This window comes from Polyodon spathula, chromosome 29 (genome assembly GCF_017654505.1).
Source record: "Polyodon spathula isolate WHYD16114869_AA chromosome 29, ASM1765450v1, whole genome shotgun sequence".
Taxonomy (NCBI): Eukaryota; Metazoa; Chordata; class Actinopteri; order Acipenseriformes; family Polyodontidae; genus Polyodon; species Polyodon spathula.
Genome location: NC_054562.1, coordinates 8,648,589 through 8,673,588, shown reverse-complemented (window position 1 = coordinate 8,673,588; position 25,000 = coordinate 8,648,589). Strand labels below are relative to the sequence as shown.

At 44.2% G+C, this 25,000-nt stretch overlaps 3 protein-coding genes across 3 annotated transcripts in view; 2 read left to right on the top strand and 1 right to left on the bottom strand.

The window, feature by feature from the left end:
- The window catches only part of LOC121302187 (putative aminopeptidase W07G4.4), an 8,680-nt gene extending 8,573 nt beyond the window's left edge, over positions 1-107 (top strand). Inside the window, exon 13 of the mRNA XM_041232004.1 lies at positions 96-107. Coding sequence (XP_041087938.1) covers positions 96-107 — 12 coding nt within the window. The remainder of the gene's footprint in view (positions 1-95) is intronic.
- Positions 108-2,974: 2,867 nt separating this feature from the next.
- On the bottom strand, positions 2,975-8,168 carry LOC121302355 (proliferating cell nuclear antigen). Its single transcript, XM_041232276.1, has 6 exons — positions 7,787-8,168; positions 6,324-6,421; positions 6,050-6,117; positions 5,197-5,391; positions 4,834-4,957; positions 2,975-3,969 (listed from the first exon to the last, which is right to left on the bottom strand). The coding sequence occupies exons 1-6, from the start codon at positions 8,005-8,007 to the stop codon at positions 3,893-3,895; spliced, it is 783 nt and encodes a 260-aa protein (XP_041088210.1). The 5' UTR covers positions 8,008-8,168; the 3' UTR covers positions 2,975-3,892.
- A 900-nt stretch (positions 8,169-9,068) lies between these two features.
- LOC121302356 (solute carrier family 23 member 2-like) lies at positions 9,069-24,623 on the top strand. The gene is made up of 3 exons (XM_041232277.1): positions 9,069-9,338; positions 14,811-15,104; positions 23,906-24,623. The coding sequence occupies exons 2-3, from the start codon at positions 15,009-15,011 to the stop codon at positions 24,095-24,097; spliced, it is 288 nt and encodes a 95-aa protein (XP_041088211.1). The 5' UTR covers positions 9,069-9,338; positions 14,811-15,008; the 3' UTR covers positions 24,098-24,623.
- The last annotated feature ends 377 nt before the right edge of the window (positions 24,624-25,000 follow it).

The following is a 25,000-nucleotide window of genomic DNA, read 5'->3' as shown; positions in this document are numbered from 1 at the left end:
CACTGGAGTATTACAGATCAGCACATCTATTAGAACGAATGCAGTCCTGTTCCGCCGAGCGCATCATGTAAGTGATGGGTGTGTGTCCTCTTCAGGCCAGACGATGAAGTTCTGAGGTTAACCAGATGCTCGGGACAGGATTGCAGCACAAAGATGAGCAGATGAGAGAGTGCAGATTAAACTGGGGTGAAGCCTTTTGTTATTGTTAAGATTATTATTATTTTTCTTTCTGTTGCATAAAATGAAAACCGTTGCACGAAAACTCTTGACATTTCACAGGGTTGTAGATGCCAATGGGAACTAAAGTCCACAGCTGAATGGACGCGATTGTTCACATGGTTTGGCAGCCACATTGGATTTTACGACACATTTTGGACAATTTACAAACACCTTCTTGTCGGAAACCACTTATCGCAAAGTTCTGAAACTTGATATACATGGGCAGGGATTTTCCTAATTAACACACAAATGTCTTCTCCAAAACCGCGAATCTGATTGAAGCAAAACTTGGCATACATGATCCAAGTATGGTTTTCTTTAATGTTTGCCCAGATGAAGTTGCTACAGTAAAAAAAAAACATGGCTGCTGTGGGCCAGTCAAATTTCAGCATTGCTCTGTTTGCTTATATTTCACATAAAATGAACACCATGGAACAAAAACTCTTGAAAGTTCACAGAGTGGAGGCCTATGGGAATTAATGCATGGTCTATTAAAAAAATAAATACCTTGATATTGACTTTGACCTTCCCTTAAGGTCAAATGTAAAACTAGCTCATAGCACATTACAGAGTGTAGATAGAGTCATGGTTACTAGGGAACACATATAGGAACCCGTATATGCTTTAGTCAAAAATTACCTTGATCGTGACCTTTGACCTCTCCTTGCAACATAAACAACGACGCATATTAACATGTTTACTCTGTCTGAAATAACTCAGCACTGGTCACAAGCACAGACATACTATGCATTGCAGACTGAGAGGTCTGACTGTGCAGCTCCTGGCAGGAGACTCAGTGTAACTCACTTTATCCTGGTGAAGGTATTTAAAAAGCCACCTGGATGTGATGACTGGAGTAGATTGATGCAGAGTCAAAATCAATCAGTTTGATATCTTATGTAGCGCCTTTCACGATGAGTCATCTCAAAGCGCTTTACAGATAAAAACAGCTACAATTTGAACAGCATTCAAGACAATTTTGAGAAATTAATAAATTGTGATAAAATACTCCTTTAAATAAATTACCACCATTCAGATGATGATAAAATGAGTTTATAATCTTTAAAAGCAGAGACAGAAGGTACTTTGTAAAAGACATTGTATTAAATACACGTTCCCTTTAAAATACAACAGTGTGCAAATGCATGGAGACCTCAATTTCCTCTCGGTAATCAGTGATACAGAAACACACTTGTGTGTGAAAATGTGCTTTAATCAGGCATCTTAAACAAATTCTAAAAAGTCTCATGTATTTTACCATTGGTATCTGTGTTCCTTTTCTCTTACTATTTAAATGAATTGCATGTGTGGACTGTTAAAGTCATCAACTAAATTAGACAATCACTACTTTTGCTTATTTTCACACGGTTCCAAGATTTTCAGTTAGTGATTCATCTGAGCACCAAATCAAAACCAGAGAAGCAATATGGTGTTGAAACAAGTGTGCACGCTGCTGTACATATGCTAGATTATAAAGAACAAGGAGACTCCCACTTCCCTGCTGCTGAAACCAAGCTTTGTGATGACCTTACACGTGTATCGATAAGCAATAGCGCCCCCTGCTGCACGTAGCGATAGCTGTGTTAAACAGTGTTAGTGACTGAACTGAAACACACTCCTTAATTAATGAATATACCGACTCGGAAGAGGAATACAGCTATAGCCAAAAGTTTTGCATCACCCTATAGAATTAACTAATTTTGTTTCATGAAGTCCAATGAAACCTGCTGAATAATTGCGTTAACATATTGAATTGCAGTGCTTTGTAGTTGTCCATGTACTTTATGAATTTTTTTTTTTTTTTTGACATTTCCAAATCTAACATGAAATACTAGTGCGCTACTATTGTGGCTTCTGATAGACGTCTGCATTTTGTACTTTCTTTGATAAGATAATGTTAAATAAAGTATCTTAATTATGTCTCAATCCTAAAATTCTAGGGTATGGAAAACATTTCACCACAGCTGTGCATTGCTTGAGAACTAATGTTCCATACCTGGATCAAGTTTCTCTCAAAGAAAACGAATACCTGAATAACTAGAATGATTTATTTATTTATTTTTACAACTGAAAGTAGTTCAGTTTGACAGGATATTTTAGTGTCTCCATGCATTTTTAACAGCAGCGTGTAGTTTTCTTGAGATGCTGGTGGTGTCAGTAGTAACCGTTTTTGCTGGTAGAATGCTGAAACACACAAGCGGTCCTCATGATAGCAATAACAAGGCTTGTTACCGGGTGTCAGGTTCAATCAGACCCAAGCCCACCTTTCCATCACCTTCCGTGAGCAGATCTGACCCGTACTCGACCCCAAACCTAGCACCTTCCACGAGTAGACCTGTTCCTCACCCTAACCCCTGCCCATGACACTGAGCAAGTCACTTAACCTCCTTGTGCTCCATCCTTTGGATGAGACATAAAACCGAGGTCCTATTTCAAGTTACTACAGCAGCAATTGTGATGCATAGTTCACCCCCTAGTCTTTGTAATACACTTTGGATAACTAAATGAATTAATCAGAATCCTAATGTGTCAAAAGTGAGGCACTCTGCAAGTAGTGTGGTGCATTAGCGACCCCTCGTGGTCTTGGGTGGATATGCAGGTAAAAAACCCTCTTCAGCTAACCCAGTAGATAAAATGCTGTGTCAATTCAAAATTTAAATTATTATAATGAAATGGAGGTCTTACTGACCTGAGCAGTCATGATTTTCCAATTTGAGTGTTCCAGCAACACCAGAATAAATGTTTCAGACTTGCAAAATATTCAATTTTTTATTTAAATGTTTATTGGGCTTAAAAAAACGAAACAAAAAAGGAGAAATTTATATCCTGGGTAACAAAATTGGACGTTGGAAAACATATTTACAGAAAAAAAAATAGTATTTATCTACAAGCTGGGACTAAAGCACCCATAGCAAACATTTTCAGAAGTGCTGTCGAAAGCAGACAGCTGTCAGAGTCAACATCAGGGATCCTGCACCGTGGGAAAGCTAGGGGTGCAATGACTGTTTATCCTGCACAGACATTGTGTATCGAGATAAACAAGCAAAATGCATGGATAGCTGCTCGCATACAGTCCACGAAATGTTTCTTGCATAAATTCAATTTCTAAAATCACAAACACATTGTCCTCCGCTGTAGCTGATCTCCTAAGTGCCTGGTTTCACTAATCAGGGGACCCCGGCAATATCACTTGAGTTAAAGTGGCCCATGGTTTCACAGACCCTGATAATCTGGAACTATCCAATGTTAATCTAGGCAGGGGAATCCAGGATCAGTGACCTACTGTTTAAGTGCCTTTAAAAACAGCAGCAAACACTTCAGCACACTTGTGTAGAACACTGTGGATTCTAAAAACAGTTCATTCACAAAAAGAGCAGGACTGTGTTTGCACTGTGAGTGACAGGTTAGCGACTGGTTTCACACAAGAACTGGGATGGAGCGAGTATTGGAACAGACTGAAAGGCCTACAGATTTTTTTTTAACCCTGCTATGGGCAAAATGTCCACTCAATAGAAAAGAGCAATTTTGTCACAGTGGAAATACTGAGGCATACTGGGTGAGGAAATACTGAGACACACTGGGGGAGGGGGTGGGGTGAACGTACAAGAGACTCCTTTCAATGCTGCTGGGTCACACAGAGGTAACCAGAGCACCCTCTGCTGCGAGGGCTTGGTTAGGACGCCTCCTCGTCAATTTTGGGGGCAAGGTAGTATTTCACATGGCCCATGTCTGCGATCTTGTATTCCACCACTGCGAAACAAGAGAGATCAAGTTAAAATCAGAACAAGTTAGTAATATGTATTTGTTAAAGACAGCGATTCCTGTGAATAGAAGTCCTAATTTCACCAATTCCAGGTTTAACTACCAGCTTGATTAGCAAGCTTATGTGTGTCTTATTAAAAAACTCAGTGAAACCAGGAATGGATTGAAGTGCCCTGCACGGGAAGTCTTGCCCCCAGCCCTGTGCACATGAATGGATCAGAGTGCCCTGCATGGGGAATCTTGCCCTCAGCCCTGTGCGCAGGAATGGATCACAGTGCCCTGCACGAGGAGTCCTGTGCGCAGAAATGGATCACAGTGCCCTGCAGGAGGAGTCCTGTGCGCAGGAATGGATCACAGTGCCCTGCACTAGGAGTCCTGTGCGCAGGAATGGATCACAGTGCCCTGCACTAGGAGTCCTGTGCGCAGGAATGGATCACAGTGCCCTGCACTAGGAGTCCTGTGCGCAGGAATGGATCACAGTGCCCTGCACGAGGAGTCCTGTGCGCAGGAATGGATCAGTGCCCTGCACTAGGGATCACAGTGCCCTGTGCGCAGGAATGGATCACAGTGCCCTGCACTAGGAGTCCTGTGCGCAGGAATGGATCACAGTGCCCTGCACGAGGAGTCCTGTGCGCAGGAATGGATCACAGTGCCCTGCACGAGGAGTCCTGTGCGCTCACAGTGCCCTGCACGAGGAGTCCTGTGCGCAGGAATGGATCACAGTGCCCTGCACGAGGAGTCCTGTGCGCAAGAATGGATCAGAGTGCTCTCCACGAGGAGTCCTGTGCACAGGAATGGATCAGAGTGCCCTGCATGGGGAATCTTGCCCCCAGCCCTGTGCGCAGGTCTTACCCAGGGGTACGTCAGGAGACATGCTCAGGATGACAGTCTTGGACAGCGGCGTGGCCTTGGTGAAGAAGTTCAGGTAGTTGAGCGCGAAGATGAGCTGGACCGGCTCGTTCATCTCGATCGTCACCTGCAGGGGGGGGGGGGTGTCAGGACACGCTCACTGGGAAGCTCTCAAAGCCACAGTCCCTCAATGACCTAACCATATAATCTGACATTATTTTTAGATCTATTTTTTATCTATGTGTGTTAGCATAGTGCAACTTAAGCAAACGGACCGACGACTTCAGGTGGGAAAATATGCAGCATAAAATGTGTGGACACACATGCACAGACACACACTGGGAACATGGACACACAGACACTCACCGCCTCCTCCTCTTTGTCCACATTGCTGGTCTGGGACAGCTTCACGTTGCCTGTGCCCAGCTCCCCGCTGGCAGAGAACTTGACCCCATCCTTGGCGCAGGAGATCATGACGGCGTCCCCGATCTGGGACAGGTCTCGGCAGATCCGTGCAAACTCCCCGGAGGGCATCTTCACCACGCAGCTGTACTCCTGCTCCTGGGGAGGGAGGGGAAGAGGGAGGGGTCAGGAAACACGCAGCAAGGCTCCACACTCACACAACGCACGCTGCGGGACTTGGTTGGGACCTGAAGACTTGCTTCCAGCTGTGATTTTCTGGAAGCTGACAGGATCATCATGTCAGCAGCAGAAACCGTTGCTGGAAACCCCCTTCGGTGTTTCTTACACAGCTCATCGAACCTCTCATCAGATTCCAAGTGAAATAGAAATATTAAGCCTTTTGTTAATTAGAAATGTTGAATTATTTGGTTCTGGAAGGTTTGGAATCTGTGCCCTGAAGATCTGGGACATTCTGCTGCCCTGCCACACAGATCCACAATCCCTTCACCCAGAGGACTGGCTGCCACTAGAGATGCATCCGTTCCTACATTTAGTGATCGCCATGTCTTTATGAGCTTCAATAAATGAATAAACCGATTAGCTCTTCGCTTTTGAACACTAGTGCTCTCAATGCAGATTATTGATTAGTACCGGTTAGCTTTCGAATACTAGTGTTCTCAATGCAGATTATTGATTAGTACCGGTTAGCTTTCGAATACTAGTGTTCTCAATGCAGATTATTGATTAGTATGTGTCCGATACTCATTTGGGTAAGTGATTGGTGTGCTGACCAGGTCCAGTTTGAACTGGTACTTACTGGAATTCCGAGCTGCTCCACATCCAGGTCCATCAGTTTCATCTCGTAGTCGGACACTTTCTCCTGGTCTGAGAGAGGGAACACAGAAAATGGCTTTAAACCTGATCCACATTAGACATGAGCCAGCTCTGGTGTGTCTTATTAAACTCCTAGTGAAACCAGGAATTGATCAAACTGCTATGCAGTGGGTGTCACATCTCCATTCCTGTCATGCATTGTACAGGTAGTGTGAACAGTGGTGTGCACGCCCCCTCCCCCGCGCACATGAACTCACTGATCGTCTCGAACACTAGCGCCAGCGTGTCCGCGTTGTCCTCCGCGCGCAGAGTGATGATGTCTTCATTGCCCGCGCACTTCAGGATCTTGGACATGCTGCACATGGAGGAGGAAAAGATAGAGTCAAGATCTCAGCCAGCTTGTGACTAATTCTGCAGCTCAATACAGCAGAACAACAAAAAGCTGGCAACCGAACATGTTAACGTGTGCAGTTCCAGTTATTTCTTTGGAATTGTGCTGGCTTTATGTTTCACAAGTCTGGTTGAAACACAGTTTGTCAACACAGACAATGGCACAGGTGCTACACTCTACAGCACTTCACTGATCTTTTTTTATATGTTCAAGTAAGACAGCGAAGTAAGAGTTCTGTAAAACTGTACTAATTGCAGCTGTCACTCAATCTGTTTGATTGAAATTATTCAGGATCATATACTTGACACACACCCCCCTCCCCAAAATAAGAGTAAAAAAGTAAGCCCTACAGCGGAAACGCCTCACTGTCATATCACTCCACCTGTTCTTAGCTGTTGCAACATTACCAGAACAGAATGAGGCAAGGAGATACGAGGTTTGGGTTACTGTTTTGTTTTCACATTGCAATGCACTGTTACTGATACATTAGTCACAATTACTCTGTACTAAATACCAGAGTGTAAAATGTACCTGTGTATACTTGGAATAAAAAGGCACGTACGTGGTCCTTTGCATTAAATGAAAAGCACGTTCACCGTTATAAAGCATGCTGACATCAGCCCCCATGTTCTGGGCCCGTTGCAGTACAGTGCGCGCAGGGTTTGATTTCCCGCCACCAGCGCCCTTTTGTTACTTTCGCGCCGAAATGACGTGGAAGAGCAGGTTTGACTGGCGCCCATTTATGCCTCTACAGTTCGGCCGGTGGCAGGAACGAATTGATACTGCAAGGCGGAAGTCGCAAAACGGCTTTTAAAATGCGCGAATTCGTAAGGATATCAGAAAGGAGATTATTTACAAAAGCTTACGTATTTAAAATTGCAGACGGCTTTCTGGCGCAGTCGGCTTGGGCTTTTGAAGAAAGGACCCCACTCCCCCCCTGTATTTGTTACGCAGATAAAAATAATCACAGCAAGCGAGTTCTTTGCACAGACGATATATTATTGCAACTACAGCCCCTCTGTGTTACACACCGCGATACAGCACCGTGCTGCATTCTTACTGCTTTGCATGCTCAGACATGCCTGCGCAAGTTAGACCCTCTGCATTAAGCATTATATATATATAGACTTAACTCCGGCCTTATCTTGCCCTCCCAGCTCCAGCCCTACCCCCCCGGATTGATACTCTATTTCGGGCTGTAAAAGCACTCCGCCTCCCGGTCCACCAGTCCCCGTACACCCGCCTCTCCCTCGCCCAGCCCGCCTCCGTGTGCGTGCTGCAGCGTGTGCAAGCCCCCCGCTTTGATTATTTTCTCCCGCAGCCTCGTACCTGCTCAGATTGACCCCCATGGCCAGGTTCCGGTCGCAGCGGTACGAGTCGAAGCCGTCGCTGCGGAGAGTGAGCTGCACCAGCGAGACGTGAGACGAGTCCATGCTCTGCAGAGAGATGCCGCTGGAGCTGATGTCCCAGCACGCCTCCGTGATGAGGTCCTTCAGCGCCTCCAGAACCTTCTTCAAGATCGAACCCTGCACCAGCCGAGCCTCAAACATCTTTGCACGGGGGGGGAGTGTAACTTTAAAACTTAACAAAAAATAATAACAACACTACTGATCGCGTTATTTGCTGCAGCGAATGAGAAAGTGACTGACTAAGAGGCTCCTGCACCCCTTACACGTTTTGCGCCAAATGAACTGAGCCCGCCGCGCGCGCCCTGGTGTTATTTAATGAATTTCATGACGTCATGGCCACGCCTCCCTTTCGTCTGCGGATGAATGAAACTGTTTCCCGCGTAGACCATTTTGGCTCCGGGTGCTCTATACCGTCTGTTGAGCCACAATGTCGCCCGGGGGGGAAGAATCAAAAGGCGCCAACTTCTTTTTGACCAAGTGTTTTTAGTTTTTATACAACTGCATTCATATTGGCTATCTTTTTTTTTTTTTCTACTCATGGGTGAATCGTAAATACACGACGTATGCGCTGCGTACACGCTGCGCAGGTTTGAAATGTTACTAGCTATATAAACGCTTACGGTCAACTGTTTTGCATTGAACGCAGACGGTTGATTCTACTAAGCAGTGGTGCTCCTGCTGCGCTACACTGTAAACGAACCATAAGAAGCTCTGTCAAACGTATGCTTCAAACTACAGCACCCTGAACCAACGTATTTCTAATTGGCGTGCCTGCGTTTGGATACAGTAGCCTAGGTGGCGCCAATTTGAATTCAATGCGCGATGATGCCCATGCGGAGGTTTAAAAACTCAGGAGTAAGTATGTATATTGATCATGTTAGGGTTACTAACATATTGGGGGGGAAACATATTACTATGGGATGTTATGTTTGATCTCTGCAGTTGTGAGACAGATTAATAAAACATTGTTTAATTAGGTCAGCCAGCTGCTGTGCGGGGCTGTGCTATTATCAAGTCCACTAGATGGCGAGATGGGCAAGCGACGAGGAAAAAAAAAAGACGCCGTATGTTTTTTTTTTTTTTGGTTTTAAATTTTCATAGGAAGAGGGTGAGCGCAAAAAAATATGTCGCGCACCTTCGAGAGACTTAAAAAAAAAAAAAAAAAAAAAAACGAGGGCGATCAGATCCCGTGATGCTATCCGGGGAGGGGGGGTTAGGTGGGCGGTCCACTAACCCGAAGAGCCCGTTATATCTGTGAGCGGCTCTTTCAGCGTCTTTACGGGAACACGGTGTAACCATTCTGCTTTGAGACACTGACCCACCCCCCCGTCCGCCAGTGTGCCTCGGAAAGCTGCTTTCCAAAGAGCTCCGTGTGATCGTGGAAACATTCCCTGCACCACACCGCCGGACAGGACGCGCACAAGACTGCAGATTGCACAAGCGTCTCGCTTGGCCGTCGTTGTGGAGTACAGGTAAGGTGTTTGCTGCTGTGGTGTTGTATTTGATACGTTTTGAATGTGTTTTTATATATAGATTTTTTTTTTTTTTTTTTTTTTTTTAGCTTAAGGGATTTCGCTGTGTTTGAACAATGGTTGAGGCTGTCCGAGTGTTGCTGTATATAACGCAGCACGGCGAAACGGGAGCTTGATCTCATTCTTTAAAAATAAAGAATGAAAATAAATAAATAAAACACACACACAGTGCAGAGAAATGCGATGCACTGCGTGCGATTGCGGTGAGAGATTATCTGAGAAACGCACGCATGTGCCCATATATATATATATATATATATAATTATTATTTTTTTTTTATATAAGATCAGCCACACACACACACACACACACACACGGAGTCAGTGAAACTCGTGTAGAGAGATTATCTCGGAAACGCACGCATGTGCCCATATTTTTTTTTTATTATTTTTTTTTACATAAGGTCAACCACACACACACGGAGTCAGTGGAACTCGTGTAGAGAGATTATCTGGGAAACGCACGCATGTGCCCATATTTTTTTTTAAGATTATCGGAACGTGTTTGTGTATTTAATTGTGATCTGGTGGATCGAGGGTGGAGAGTCTGGGTTCCTACCCGATGTGTGTCGGTTTTGAAGCGTGTGTTGTGGTTTTAGACTCGTGTTTCCAGTGCGACACCCCGCACGTTTTTGTTTTGCCCATAACTGTGATGTGTGTGTGTGTGTGTGTTATAAGAGTGTTATGTCATCTATCTTGATGTAGAATATTGCAACGGAGCGCTAGATATGTGAGTGTGTGTGTATAAAACAAACTACATAATTCGTATATATATTATATATATATATATATATATATATATATATATATTATATATATATATATATATAACACCTGTTATGTTTTATGTAATACGTATTATATATTTCAGACTACAAATCCTGTAGCTGGATAGAAAAGGGAGAACATTTTTAAAACGATATATAACGTTCCACTGTGGTATTCTTCATCAATGTTTCTATGTACCAAGTTTCCAGGTGCTGTTTGTAATATTAAGTGTCCGTAGTCGGGAAACAACTGAGTGATCTCATTCTGAAATGGGAGTAGATGTGATCGTGTCATGTATCCGCTTTGATGCGCACGGTGCGAAAACATTGTATGAGTTACATGTTGGCACATCGTACTGTACATAACCACCGCGCACAGCAAAACTAATGCAAACACAGTACGGGATGGGGGGGAGTGAACATAGGTCCATGTGTGTGCTGTTATCATGTGTACCAGCCGCACGGTGTAAAATTCACTTTAAAAAAAAATGATGGTTAGGTTTATTGCGTTTTATATTTCATCAACATATGTCACGCTTTTGACCATCGGCCGTGTTCACACTACAGGTGCAGCGCGCAAAATATATTGCCAGTATGTGTGTGTCTGCTTATTTAAAGAAGGATGCGATTGTTTTATTTTAGATCGATGTACTCGAATAAGAAACGATTACCTACGTGTTATAAACCGTCATAAACAAAACCGCATTGAGCTTAAACAAACCGGTTTTATTTGGAGGGGTGGGTCTCCAAATGTTTGCGCAACCGTGCGAGGTGTTTTAATTACCTTTCGTGTTTCCGGATGTCATTTCTCAATGCTTATAACACCCGTTATGAAACTTACCTAAATATATCCTGCCAGACAACAATCATAAAACTGTCTGAAATCAAATGCAGGGAAATCCAGAAAGATGAAGCTGGAGCTTCAGCTGCTCACTTCATAGTTTCACAAATTGCTTTAGAAGCGAATCGGTGAAGGATATTTGTGGCCGCTGGCTTGAGGTGCATTTCTCGTTCGCTTACATTGAAAAGTGTTGTGGATGTTCTTGTTGTTATTGCATCTCGCCTGCAGTAGGGCTGGGTATTGGCAGTGTTTTCACAGCACTGGTAAAGCAGTTTTGTTTTCCTGTTTTATTCTTTTAAAATTTATTTAAAACAAAATTACAAACTAGGGCTCCAGACAAAGTTTTTGCCTTAGGAGCCGATTACTGGAGCCCCTTCAGGAGTGAGTTGGTTGCTGTCAGATTCGACTTCTTCAAATACAGTAACTTGCTGAGACAGTGAAGTGATCCTGAAACAGTAACTTCATGTCTGTACTGTTTGTAGCCTCATTCTGCCGAGTGATTACTTTTTGCAGCTGACAAGTGCAATGAACTTTGCGTGTTTATAGTTTAAATAGTGCGCAAGTGTTGTCTGTAGTTGGTGACCGCACCTCTGATTTGTGTACAGATGTACCATTTGAAATGAGAGGGTACAGATGTCACCCTGGTTCCCTGAAAGAGAAGGTGACCGCCAGTTATACTTTTGGGATATGCCTAATTGTTGGCATGCTTTGTATATCCAAGCTGCCGATAGGACCCTCTGCGGAGTGACGTCCTCGGTCCCGTCTCGCCAAGGTAATAGTCACAGAGTGGAGAATCGGCCTCTATTGCATTGAACCCACCAATGCGAGTGATGCGACCTCGCCAGGGTGGCGGTCAGCCTCTCTTTCAGGGAACCGGGGTTACATCTGTAACCTATTGTAAACTTTCTTGTGTTCCCTTTCAATTCGAAGCTGACCGCCAAATTTGAATATTTTTGGGGAAAGTATACCAGAGCCATCCTGAGGGAGACTGAGCGGACAGCATCTGAGGTCCGTCTTGCTACCGCCATCTAGTGTTGGTGGTGTGAGCGTGCAACCTCAAGGACCCTAGTGCCTATTGAAGGCATAGAGGGATCTATGACATTAAGTCGGTAGAACCTGGTAAATGTGTTGAGGGTAGTCCAGCTAGCCGCAGTGCACATGAAGAGGGCCCGTGACGTCTCCCCACCTCTGGTTGAGTGCGCGTCATAAAACCTGGAATGGGTGAAACTGCTATGCAATAGGAGTCTTATTCCCAACCATGGTATATGTGTATCAACCCAGCCTGATTTACTGTTTTCCGCCCAGTCAGGCAGGCATTGGTTTTAAATGAGTGCCAATCCAGAAATGAGAAACTCGGCAACACCGATTAGAAAGCTGTGTAGTGCTAGATCTTTCAGGAGTGGTTGTGTCAATATATGTAATACGCAATGGATCAGAAACCCCTATTACAGTAGCTGTGTGAAACTTGGTTAGCACCTATAATTGAGAGACTGTGGTGGATACATGTAGGAACCTGTCCATGCATCACTCTTACATTTTCACACGCGCACACTTTTCAGTTACGACAGAGTTGTTTGTTGAAATTACAATTTACGGTTACAGTGCAGTTTTGTTCAGTTGCCATTACAATTACACTGCAGCAATTACAACTATAATGGCAATTAGACTACAAAGTGACATAAACGACTGCGCCCATGTGACATCCTTCCTCTCCTTATTCTAAACAAGAATCACAGCCACGAGTACAGAAACACACTCTGTACCGTCTTCTCAAACTAACAGGGTCGCTAAAAGAGGTTGAAAATACAAGGAGAATAATGATGATGCTCGAACGACAAGCAAGTGTGTAATTGAACTATAACGTGGTGTAATTACAATTGTGCAGGTCACTTACAATTACATAGTAATATATTGGGAATTGCACCATGACAACTGCGGTTGACCCCAGGTCTGCAATCTTGTAGGGGAACAGATACAAAAAAAAAAAACCTCTTCTATAAATATAATCTGGGGACATGTGGAAGACGAGCAAGCGAATGCATGATGACCTCATGTAAGGATGCCATATTTTCCCATATAAAGCAATGGGAAAGACTACTTTTTTTAACCCAGCTATTTTCAATATTTCATGCATGAAACAGTTAAACCTCTGTATTGTCGTGTCTGCTCATTGCAGTGCAGAAGTGCTAACCTTGTATCGGACTCCTCCTGCTTCTGCCAACAATCCTCTGTGTTTTTTTAAAGGGATATTTAACTTGCATGTAGAAGCTCTCTGACGCTGAAAGAACAGAGGAGTTTAAAAGCACCCTTGAGCTCTCAAATTCCTGTCGATCCTGCAAGGTCATCCGAAACCACCCTTCATCTCAATGAGCTTAACTGATAAGGCCACGGGCAGCTTTTAAACTTCTGCGGTTTTAAAATTAAAGTCAACGGCAACCAAAACGGGATACAAAACGAGTCTAAACTAGAAGTATCACAGCTTGTGATGTTTGACACCCGTGCCGAGTTGCTTCCTAAAACGGTGCAGGAAAAAAAAAAGAGGTAATTCCTCCTGTAACAGTCATGGGGTGCATGTGTCAGGGTTATGAAACTGCTTTGCAATGTGCACCATCTTGTCTCCAGTCTCCCTGCTGTTTACTGTGCAGTGCTGCCTGTGCTTGAGCCACAATGGGGGGGGGCAATTTGCTGCTCTATGAGCTTTGGCTGGGCTCAGGCACTCCAGGAGGGAGCGGTGTTGAGAGCTAGGACAAGGTGATGCTACAGATAAGGACTCCTCTCCGGGGATAGCGGTCTAGGCTGGGGGATAATGCACTTTGGAGATAAAGTCAGGATTACTGACAGAGGTACCCTGAAACCCTAATCCTAAAATTCCCTGGTTTGGTATAGCTGGCTTCTAGTAGCTACTAGGTTTCAATACCAAGTTGTGAATTTTTTTATTTATTTATCAGTAGCCAGTGCAGTCAGCCAGTGTAATGTGTATTTACTAAAACATTCTCCAGCAGGCTTCTTTTCAACTGTAAACACTTTTATGAAAAGTAACCCTTCTGTTGATCCATGCAGGATTGTGGTTTTTTTTTACTGTTTAGAATGACTGCTGACGAATGTTGCATTGCTGGTTTTGGGTTTGTGGAGGGGAGTGTGCCAAACACTGGAGCAAGGCTGGATTCTCCAAACTCCCTTCACTTTTCATAGCCGTGGGCTGGGCCCTTATTTCTGGAATCTTTGTCACGGTGACTGAGCAGTGTGTATTGTCACCAGAGCACTGACACGTGGCCTGGCATTGTGACATCACAGCAGGTGTCCCCCCTGCGAACAGTTCAAGTTTGTGAAAGGGAGGGGGGGGGGGGGGGGGGGGGGGGGGGGGGGGGGGGGGGGGGTATTCCAGTGTTTTGCAGCTGGTGTCTTTGCAGGACACCCTCTGAATTAACCATGCTTTATAATTCTGATAAATACAGCTAGGCCGGTGAAGGTGTTTGAAAGGCTTTTCCAGTAACTGCTCTTTTTATTCTGCGCTGCAGTAACTCCTATGAATGTAATGGTGTAGTCCAGCTGGAACAAGCATTATAGGGACGCTTGACTTGGCATGCCTATTGTGTTTCTGCATTTGCGCCTGTGATTTGCTCGTTATCGAGAATACACAGAGTAACATGTTAGTGTGTAGCTGCTTTATGTAACTATGTTAGTGTAATTGTACTTATTGCAGCCTGATTGTAACTAACTGAACACAATAGCGTTGTAGTTGTAATTTTAGCAAACAGTCCTGCTGTAATTGAGCCCAGCACTGTGTTTGTTTTCTCTCAATCAGAGTGTGTTTCCCTCCTGAGACGTGTGTAGTTCTTGGATCATGTGACAGTGGACTGCCCGGTGACAGAGTTCCTCTTCCAGCAGAGAGAGAGAGAGAGAAAGAGAGAGAGAGAGAGAGAGAGAGGAGGCAGGCAGGCAGGCAGGGTTCACCCACTCCGTGCTGCTTCGTACCCGAGCTCGGAGAGGCGGACACTGAGCGATGGGCGTCGGCAAGAACACCAAGTCTGCGGAGGCAGGGGGCGGGGCCGACGGGAAGTACGACGACGAATCGAAACAGTCGGAGTCATTCTATCCTGTGAGTAAAGACCTCCTTCGCTCCCTCCACTTTCTCCCTGCTTACCTTTCTACCTCCATCCAAACCTGCCCTCTCTATCTTCATCCCCTCTCTCTCTCTCTGCTGTAATGATGCCTTCTTGTCTCTCTCACCTCATTGTCTCTCTCCTGCGTGGTTTGTCTTTCTAGTGTGTGCACAATCAAAAACTCAAATAGATTAGGTTGACTACTTTCTGCCTTGCTTGTGGAGTGTTTTATAAAGTTAGATATAACAGAGGTGGAAATAAGACTCCCATTGTAAGGTGCTTTGAGTTTAATAAGACACACCTGAGCTTGTTACATAAACAATATGGCTTAACAAGCTTGTATTAAAACCAGGAACTGGTGAAGTTGCTATGCAATAGGAGCCTTATTTCCATCCCTGTATAAGTATGTATATATTTAGTTCACATCCATGTGTGTTTTTTTTTTTTTTTTTTTTTTTAAGGTAAGGAATATAGTTTAAATAACTGAGGCAGTACAAGTATGCACTCTAAATATTTGTTCTGTCTGTGGCGCATTTCCAAAAATGGGTTCACATTCTGTAAACACTGCGTCGCTGTGTTCCAACTGGGTCAGGGCCACTGTTCTCCCTTCCTCCCCAATTCCTGTCCTTCAGTGCAGCTGAGCCCAGCTGTAGCAAGGAGTGCTGCTGTGGCCATTGTGGCTCTGTGCAGTACAGAGCGGAGCATTCAGAGCCAACATGGCTGACAGTGAAGCACTTAAAGAACCACGCTGCATAGCCTAACTCTGGGGGAGGGAGGGGCTTGAATGACTGGCGGGCCCACCAGCCAATCTGGGGAACCCAGCAGTGAATTTAGCAGAAGCAATGTCAAAATTGTCATTTGTACAGTAAAAGCTGTCTAAGCCATCATCACAAGGTATAAATGACAGACACTTTAAAAAGTCTGTTTCGCTTCATACAGTATTAGTTCATGGATGTACCATACCCACATTATAAACAGGGTTTCGCGTAACTGGTCCACAGGTACACATGCGAACCAATAAAGAAATGCAGACTCCATAATTGTGTTTAAGGCACAGCGTCAGCAAATTTAACAGGAAAGCATTTTAAAGAGTAGCGGTTTGTAGAGGGGCTGGGTTAGACAGGTTTCACACTGCAGTGGTAAGAGGTATTTTAATAGCAGCTTCGGTCTTAACCCTTTGTGGTGCCACAGTCGGGTTCAATTTCACTGTACAATATGGTGCCAGTGGTTAGCCGCCTGTGCTCCCAGATGTTGTTTACTTACCAGTTAGTTTACATTAGGTAGTTTTAGACCCTATCCAGTCTCAGATAGAGTGCATCAGGTAGTGCAGTTTGTCAGCAATGTGGATAGTGTAATACCGAACCACATGTTCTGTGTATCCTCCAGTATCCCAAAATGCTCTTTTGATGTTTGCCGCATTGACATTGCAAATACTCCCCACACACCAGCTCTTGGCTTAACCCAAATGGATCGCTCAACGGGGCTAATCGTAACAGAAGCGTGTTTTGTAGCGTCGGATTCATTTGTTTAACATGTTCAAACAGCCTGCACAAGTCTGCCGATGGCAAGACCGTTGCTGGCCTCTCCATCGCAGTGATGCCTTGTGGGTTTAAGAAACAAAGCCGTAACGTTCGTGCCAAGAAGTGCTTCAGCCGGCACGGGCTCCAGCGGGGTTGGAAACATAAAATGCAGTGCATGGTGGGATATTATTGTATTGAGTCCCGCTGTTCGTTGCGCTGCTCTGAACTGTTTTATAGTGTTTGTACGCAGTAATCCTGACCGAATTCGAAATGGTACTGCAGCGTGGGAACTCGGGTATGTAGTGTAGAGAGGGCCTTAGCTTCTGCCCTCCTAAAAGCTAAAGCAAAACCAGAAGGAGGTTGCGATATCAGTGCCATGTGCTGTTTTCGCATACTGTTTGAAATCCTTCGTCCGCTGCAGCAGTACAACTCCCACAGCAAAGGCATACCGCTATTCTCGTCAAAATTTAAGCGAAAATAAAGTAGACAAAAGCTCTTTATTGAACAAACCCTGCTTGCTACATCTTAATCTAAATTTTAATTGTGTGGGGTTTTTTTTGGAAGCTGTAATCGTAGACTGAAACTGGAGCATTGTGTGTTTTGATTTTTTTTTTTTTTTTTTTTTTATTAATCCTCTGCCCTCTTCCAGACGCACTCCCCCGGCCTCTCGCTATCACTGACTCATCAGCACCTGCTCTCTGTGTGGAAAACATCAGTAAGCAGGCAGACACCTTATTAGAAGATGGAGAGATAAGGAGGCCTGGCCTTTCACTACAATACGCCAGCTCTATTACGCATCTCTCTGTCTCTCCCCTAGTCTGTTACCACTAAGAATAGATTACAGGTCGTTACTCATCACAGACATTCAGGATATATATGAGGGAGAGAAAGAAGAGCAAAGGAAGAGCGAGGGAGGTAAAGGAACATGCAGTGCAATACAGTGCAGTACAGTGCAACACGGTATGCTTGCTTATAGCACTCTTCGTGCAGAGCATCCCAGGGTGCTTTACAATGAAAACCCAAAGCCATTGGCCAATCAATCCAGCTCAAGGATAAGCCGAAGCAAACAAATCCTGGTTTTAAATTTGATTTGATTGGTCTGTGCCAGCGTTCCTGATATGACTCGGGACGGAGTTCCAAAGGCAGGGAGCAGAGCAGCTAAAGGTCCTTGCCCCTCCTGATTTCAGATCACTTCTGGGAACTACCAGAAGTTCAGCATTCAGTGATCTCAGGGTGCGACCAGGAGCATGAGGTGCGACCGTGCCTGTGAATATAAAGCCCCAGAGCCATGAAGGGTCCTGTAAGCAGAATGTTAAAATGAATCCTGAATTGAAGAGGAAGCCAGCGCAGTGGTTTAAGAGCATGAACCAACATCACAGCATCTTTATCACAGAGAATGGGTCTCAAACATAGGAGCATAAGAGAAATCAGGTAAAAATAAGAGTCCCTTGTTAGCGCACCTCCCACCCCGACTAGGGGGGCTGCAATTTAACAGGACAGAATCGAATTGTGTTTTAATGTTCCCAATGTTTTAGATGCATCACCTAGTCGGCTATTCCATGCATTTATAACTGTGTAAAATAGTGCTTCTTATCTTAGAGAGAGGGGGAAAAAAAAGGAATGCTTCAGAAAATGAAAAGCAGATTAAGGAATTAGCCCAGCAGGGTCACTTGACATTTAGATGTTATTGTAACCCAGTGTGTTTTTTGTTTCTTTGTTCTCTCTCTCTCTCTCTCCATTTTTCCCTTAATTTAATTACTCAACAAAATAATTCGTTTAAAAGTGCAGCTCGGGCGATTTGATTGCATTTCGCAGAGCAGATTTTAGGGGGATGGAGAGAAGAGAAAGTGTTCACATAATCGAGTTTCCCCGAACTGTGCTGATGGACAAATCTGTTAAAATGCCGCCTGCATTTTAAAGACGTATCTCGCCTGCGCAAGCACAGACGCTGACTCCTCAAACTGAGCCTCTGTGTGAAATCAACTGCATATATTTACACCAAAGATCAATCTGGAAGGGCTACAGGAGAACATGATCAATCACGCCATTGATTGGGATGGCAATAAGACTTTGATACGAGCTTGATCAGCCCCAGTGTATAGGTAACAAGCTCAGGAGTGTCTGATTTTAAGCTCCTAGTAAAACCAGGAACGTTTCCAACTGCTCTGCAACGGGAGCCTTGTTTCCTTCCCTGGGTGATTGCGATTGCTGTGAATAAGAGTCTACTTTAGCATTTCTAACCTGCTATGTTGCTGGAGCCTATTCTTGCAGGAGCATGCATAAGGAAGCTAAGAAGAAGAATATAATGAATTGTATGTAGCGTCACTCTGTACGGATGATTTCTGTTATCCACAAACAAACTGTATTAAAACTTGTTTTGAATCAAGCTCTGCCACTGACCTGGCGCATGGTAATTTGCACTTCCACAGGAATTAATACCAATAATAAACTTTATTTTATATAGCACCTTTTCATGTACAAACCTCACAAAGCACTGTGCAGTTCAATAAAAAGACAGCAGACCCTAGCGATGCAAACATTAGGAAATGCTAGTGTATAAAAGTGTTTTAAGATTTCAAAATGACCAAAGTCTGAGTCCTTGAGCACACCAGGATGACTGCTGTATGACTGTGGAGTGCTCCCGTTGAACGTAGCCTTGCATTTGGAATCGTTAAAAGACCAGAGTCCTTTGACGCACATTCCATGAAGGAATATATTTGTGCACCAGATATTTATATAACAGGGAGTCGGTCCCTTCAGAGCTTTATATGTCATCATATAATGAGTAAAGTGAACACGACAGAGAACATCTGTGCGAATACGTGTGTCTATACGCAGAACGGCAAGAACACAGCAAACGGTACCTAAATCGCATGTTAAAAGAAAACCACGCTATCCATAAGTCCTGAATGTCTCTCACAACAGCTCATCAACAGTGCCACAGTGGCACCCCGATCAGCAGATGAGCCAGTACGCTGGAGGAGTTCAGGCCACGGTTAACACAGGCTCTACAGCTGACAATTCCCTTTTGGAGAAGGGGTGACATGGACTTTTTAAAAGGGATCTGTGAAGTAACAGAAGTGAACACAATTGTGAGCCTCCACCCATCTGTCTGTCTTTGTTTTTCAGTACAGAGAACAGTTTTTGCTCTTTTGTATGTTTCATCTTTTTGCCTGTCGGAGAGCGTCTGGTCTGTAATTAACCATGAGTCCTTCCTGAGGTTCGCCGGTTTATTTAAATGCTGGTTTGCTGCTAGCAGCTGCACAGGGCGCGTCTCGTTCAGTCTCTCTCTCTCTCTCTCTCGTCGGACACAGTATTCAAAGAAGCTATCCGGACTGCTTTGCTTAAAGTGCCTGAAGTTAGAGCAGATTTTAATATTCATTGAATTGAGTGAGGTTTGAGACATACAAGAAGGGTCAGTCAGCTGACAGCAGCACGCTTTGCTCAGGAATAACTCAAATAAAGCTAAAAAAAAAACTTGTTTGCGTCAGGAGAAACATGCCTTTTTTTTCCCTTAGAAATCTTGAGACTGAAGTATCAAACATTACATTTTGCATATGTTTGTGTAACCCAAAGCTGTCCCTGCTAGGTGGCGCTAGTGGGTTAATGTTAATGCCCTTGACCAGCCTTCTGGAGGCCTGGGTTCCAGTCTGGGGGGGGGCTAGGTGGCATTAAGCCCTTTCTTTCCTCATATGACCCGAGAACAGGGCTGTGAACTGTTTGAAAAGCCGGTCTCCGTATCAGAGTTGGCCAGAGCTTCAAAGTTTCTCCTGCAGTCCAGTGTTCTTTCACGCCAGGACTGCTGTCTCCATGGCTACCAGTAGCATTCCGTTATCTCGCAGTGAGGTGGCTCTGAAACTTCCAAACAATCCAGTTCTGTTCCTGCGTCTGATCAAACAGGAGCAAACTGGACTGAATTAGATTGCAAAACATCACCATAACCCAGATTAAATAGTTTTGCATCAATGATCCACACTACCTGACAGGTTTCTGTGACAGATTGCATGTTTCTGTAGCCCTGCTTGAGATCTTCATATACATACAGGACTTGCTCATTTATTTGTGAAACCAAAAAAGTAATGTGGCAACCTTCATCAAGTAATGATGAGTTAATACTTTATTACACTTTATTACTTGCAGCTTAAGTAGTCAGTTGAAGAAAAATGTAAATTTTCTGCAAAATGGTCCCCTGCTCAGCGTAATGTGTGGTCGGGTGAATGTCTTTTTGCAAACTGTAGATAAACGAGAGGCTTATCTGCTTTTTATCTTTTTTTGTCTTCTGTCTCTCCAAACCATATTTCCTCTGTGCTGTGAACTTTCTCCTCTGAATAAAAAATATTATTTGCCATTGACTGCATGGTTAATGTGTAACAATATGCTATTGATTTTGGGGGGGGGACGGGGACGTGAGACCCACGTGAAATACTGGCAAGACATGCTAGGCCAGAGTTACTGGAAAGCTGTTCTCTCTATTTCTGTTCTTTTTAAAAGATGTGTTTCCAGCACATCAGAGTGTTGCAAAATCCTCACTGTTCCAAGCACATGATCAGTGGGTATTAAATGTGAAAGCAGCAGCAGCAGCAGTAGTGGGTCACGGGTATGTTTAACCAGAGACCGGTCTCACTTCCTTCCTTGTGGAGCCACTCTGTCAGCAGGACTCCAGTCCACTGTGGAGCAGTGTGCACGAATGGGGTTCAATGGGGAGGGTTCTAACCCAAGGGCGATGGAGACCTCTAGTGGCCTACAGCAAAGAGCAGGGAGCTGAAAACCGGGGTTACTGGTCTGTATAGTAATGAGGGGTAGGGTTCTCCTCTCTGTTTCATTGCAGGTTATGAGATGCACAGAACGATGTGTTTTATTCATGACGTTGGTCTGTATTATAAGCTGACGAGGTGGGATATGATCTAGGATTGATATGGAACTGGGTGTGTCTCTTAAACTGCAATGAAGACGCGGTTATAATCCAGGTTCGCTTTGGTCTACTGCTTAGGTTACAGAGGTGGCTGTTCAGAATCCAAATTCAAATGGTTTGATCACTCTGAGGGTACGATCAACGAGGGGAGTGTGAGCTGTGTTTTAATAGGCAGATGAGTCGACCTCTTAGGGTAGAATACGGAGAGGGACGGGGTTCCACCTGCGATTGTCTGCTTGACTTCAGTAGAGCTGATGTGAAAACCTATGGGGGGTTTGACACAGGCTGGTGGGTGCGTGTTTTTAAAGCCCTAGCAATTGCTAACACTGTGTACAGCAGGGCCATTCTTCGGTGTCAGACTACTGTGAACCTCAAGACGTTGGACTGTCAAGCTTCTGCATATAGTAAGACTTTGATTCCCCCTCCACCCCCAGTCGGACACAATTATGCATTAACAACATAAGAAAGTTTACAAACGAGAGGAGGCCATTCGGCCCATCTTGCTCGTTTGGTTGTTAGTAGCTTATTGATCCTAGAATCTCATAAAGCAGCTTCTTGAAGGATCCCAGGGTGTCGGCTTCAACATTATTACTGGGGAGTTGGTTCCAAACCCTCACGATTCTCTGTGTAAAAAAAAAAAAAAAAAAAAAAGTGTCTCCTATTTTCTGTTCTGAATGCCCCTTTGTCTAATCTCCATTTGTGACCCCTGGTCCTTTTTTCAGGTAAAAAAAAAAAAAAAAATCCCTTGGGTCGACAGTGTCAATATGTGTCTGATTGGGCAGCAAGCAATGCAAAGAATATTTGAGTGTCGTGCCTGTCTATAAATCGATTTTGCACAGCTCGAACAAAGGCATCGCGGGTTAGGGTTAGAGTTATGGATCCATTTATCATTCGATGTAAAGCTTCAGCTATGCTGACTGTAGGATCGGAGGAGCCAGCTGCCAAAACATCACGACCAGTCGGAAGTCTGGAGCAAGAAAAAACAGTCATTTCAAAAATGACTCTTGCATTGTGGCAACTCTCCGTCTCCTGATTTCCAGCTAGTGCAGAATAAGAATTCTCTGATTTTTCTCCTTGATTATTCTGGTTGTACAGAAAGGATTGTCCGGGCAGAATTTTTGCAGCTCTTGTGTGAATTTCCCTAATTCAAGCACTCTAAGTAGCTGTAAAATTTCCAGTTTGTGGCCACTGTCATGGGACATGGCTTACATTTCCAGATGTGTATTCCTAGTTGGCAACATTTTAAAGGAATAGTTTGACAAAATCATCACAGCTAAAAGGGTTAGCATGATATCGATTTAGCGATGTACCGAGCAGAGCACTTTTGGTGGACTGACCCTGCGTACAGATAAACCCTGCAGTGCTGGGGTCTGGTGCATCGCTGTGTTTGCACAGCTGTGTGGGGGACAGGAAGGCAGGGGCGCAGGGTCTGGATAGACTCTGAGAGACCTGGTTATTATGACACACTGAACACTGAGAGATCTGGTCTGTGTGACGCTCTGAACACTGAGAGACCTTCAACAAGGCAACTACTGCAGCCTGGATCACTCTGTTTAGATCAGTCTAGGGTTCAAAAGACCATCTTCTCTCAATAAAATGCATTTATCTCTCAGTAGCTCTTAAAAGGAAACTGAACTGCATATGCTATGTAGGGACTTTTAGTATGTGATTTACTGAATACTGTTCTGTTTTTACAATAGGAGATATGTGTGCAGTCTGGTGCAATTGTAAGTGTCAAATACACTACATGGTGTCTGTGTGTGTGGTGGTGGTGGTGGGGGGGGATTTTAATGACAAATAAAATGTCTAATCTCAACCCCCCCCCCCCCCATGAACTATGTGACAGAACAGCTGTGATGTTCTATTGGTCAGTACTATGATAATACGAGGCCCAGTTCTATTGGTCAGTACTATTGCTATGAGTTTCTGTGGAAGGGTAACGTCACTGCATTAGATTGCAAAACAGGCTGGCTAACAGGGGTTGAGGTGGAGAGAGAAACGGCAGAGTCAGGAGTTGGCAGGTTGCACATAACTGCCTTTTATCGTCGTTTTATTGATTTTTACAATTAAACCAAATAATACAGTTAAACAACACACATAGACAGCAGCAGCCGTGCTGCCTCATCGCAGGGGCACAGAGCACACTGCATGCAGCTCTCAACACTACCCACTGCTACCCCAGCCCTGTCTCCCAGCTCCTCTTAGAGTCCAGCCACACTGAAGAATAATGACCACGTTCTGCACATTTCTTTCCATTCCAATTAGGTATTGTATTCTCTGCTGTTAAAGGCTTGTCTGAGCTGGGAGCGTGCACAGTATTGTAGTCTCTGCTATTAAAGGTTTGTTTGCTGTTGTGCTTCTGCAGGTGGTTGTCAATGGAGGAGCCCAGTCTAACGGGGACCAAGACACTGAAGACACTGAGCTCATGGCAATCTACTCTAAAGAGAAGGGCCCAACAGAGAAGGTAATCGCAGGTCAGCAATGGACCGGGTTTATTATTCACCACTCCTGGGGAGGAACGGCTTCGTTTATCTTTCTGAGATCTGTGCAGATCTGAAAAGAAGCCTGTTTAAATTTTCTTTCCACTGTTAGAAAAATAAAGAAATACTTAAGAGCTGTTTCGATAAGCAACCCTTCTGGGCATCCCCATGCGGGGTTGTGGTCATGTTGTTCTTTGTAATAACTGCAGGCAAATGTCGCATTGCTGGTTTGGGGGTTGTGGTGGGGAATGTGCAAAGCACTGGGGCAAGGCTGGACTCGCCAAACTCCCTTCACTTTTCATAGCCGTGAGCTAGGCCCTTATTTCTGGAATCTCTTCGTCACGGTGACTGAGCAGTGTGTGCTGTCACCGGAGCTCTGTCGCATGGTCTGGCTTTGTGACATCACAGCAGGGCTGACAGGTGATGCTGTCATTAGGGTGTGGTATTTTACACAGTAGTGCAACCCTCAGCATGGGAGACTAAACAGTGTGGGATAGGGGGGTGATAGAGGGTGAGCGAGGCACACATACAGTTTCAAAATAAACACACGCTCACTACAAAAATATTTCTTTCTATATTTCCCCCTGGCTGTAATTTTTGGTAATTGTACATGTTGTTTTTAAAAGTCTTTCATTCATGTTTTTTTTTTTTTTTTTTTATTTATATATATTTTTTTTATTCTGCTAAAGCAGCAATATTATTTGTCACTGCTGGGACAAGATCCCTTAATAAAACATTATGTTTTTATAACCTGAAGATGCCTTTTTTCACCTTTTTATGCCTTTGTTCACCACTTAAACATTTTAAAAATGGAATTTTTCACCATCAGATTAAAGGAGTACTCCAGTGTTGAGTGTTGAATAACACTCTTGAAGATACTAGCCGGTAGTAACCCTAAACCGTTAGTTCATTCATTAAAAGTTATAGATGCTCTAAAATGTATTTGTTATGATCTTAGTAAGATCACATCAGTGGAATGT